The 916-nt window shown below is 64.4% G+C and overlaps 1 protein-coding gene across 1 annotated transcript in view; it reads left to right on the top strand.

Annotated features, from left to right (window-relative positions):
- The window catches only part of GJB1 (gap junction protein, beta 1, 32kDa), an 812-nt gene extending 248 nt beyond the window's left edge, over nucleotides 1-564 (top strand). The window contains exon 2 of the mRNA XM_010153715.1: nucleotides 1-564. Coding sequence (XP_010152017.1) covers nucleotides 1-564 — 564 coding nt within the window.
- Nucleotides 565-916: the final 352 nt, after the last annotated feature.

Below are 916 nucleotides of genomic sequence, written 5' to 3'. Positions count from 1 at the left end.
GGCCCCGTGGCCTACCAGCAGCACCAGGAGAAGAAGCTGCTGGTGCTGACGGGGCACGCGGACCCCAAGCACATGGAGGAGGTGAAGAAGCACAAGATGCGCATCTCGGGTTCGCTGTGGTGGACGTACGTCTGCAGCGTGGTCTTCAGGCTGCTCTTTGAGGCCGTGTTCATGTACATCTTCTACATGCTCTACCCGGGCTACCAGATGATGCGGCTGGTCAAGTGCGAGGCTTACCCCTGCCCCAACACCGTCGACTGCTTCATCTCCCGACCCACCGAGAAGACCATCTTCACCGTCTTCATGCTGGTCACCTCCAGCATCTGCATCATCCTCAACATGGCGGAGCTGGTCTACCTGGTGGTGCGGGCCTGTGCCCGCCGAGGCCAGCACAACTCCAACCCCCCGTCGGGGAAGGGCTCCTTCTACGGGCACAAGCTCTCCTCCGAGTACAAGCAGAATGAGATCAACCAGCTGCTGACGGAGCAGGACGGCTCCATCAAGGACATGCTGCGCCGCAACCCGGGGCTGCAGGAGAAGGGCGACCGCTGCTCTGCCTGCTAGGGCCAGCACAGTGGGGGCCGCAGCCCTTGCCCCCGCCCCACAGCCGCCCCGTGGCCCTGTGCTGTCCCTGTCCCATGGATAGCATCCCTCAGGTCCTGGTATGGCTCTCCCTGACAGCCAGGAGGGCATCTCGGGCCATTAAATCTCCATTCTCAGGCGCTGCCTCCCTCCTTTCTGCTCTGGCTGGGACGTGCCAAGGGCTGGGGTGCCAGTGCGGGGTGCCCACCTCTGCACCCTTGCCCAGGGGGGTGCCACCAGGGGCTGTGGGGTCCGCAGTACCTGGGCTCGGCTGGGGCCATGTCTCCGGTGTCCTGGCAGCTGGCACGCAGGAGCAGTGACCCCTGGGTGGCAT

This window comes from Eurypyga helias, unplaced genomic scaffold, assembly GCF_000690775.1.
Source record: "Eurypyga helias isolate BGI_N326 unplaced genomic scaffold, ASM69077v1 scaffold36216, whole genome shotgun sequence".
Taxonomy (NCBI): domain Eukaryota; kingdom Metazoa; phylum Chordata; class Aves; order Eurypygiformes; family Eurypygidae; genus Eurypyga; species Eurypyga helias.
The sequence above is the reverse complement of the archived record's forward strand: the minus strand, read 5'-3'. Positions and strand labels throughout refer to the sequence as shown.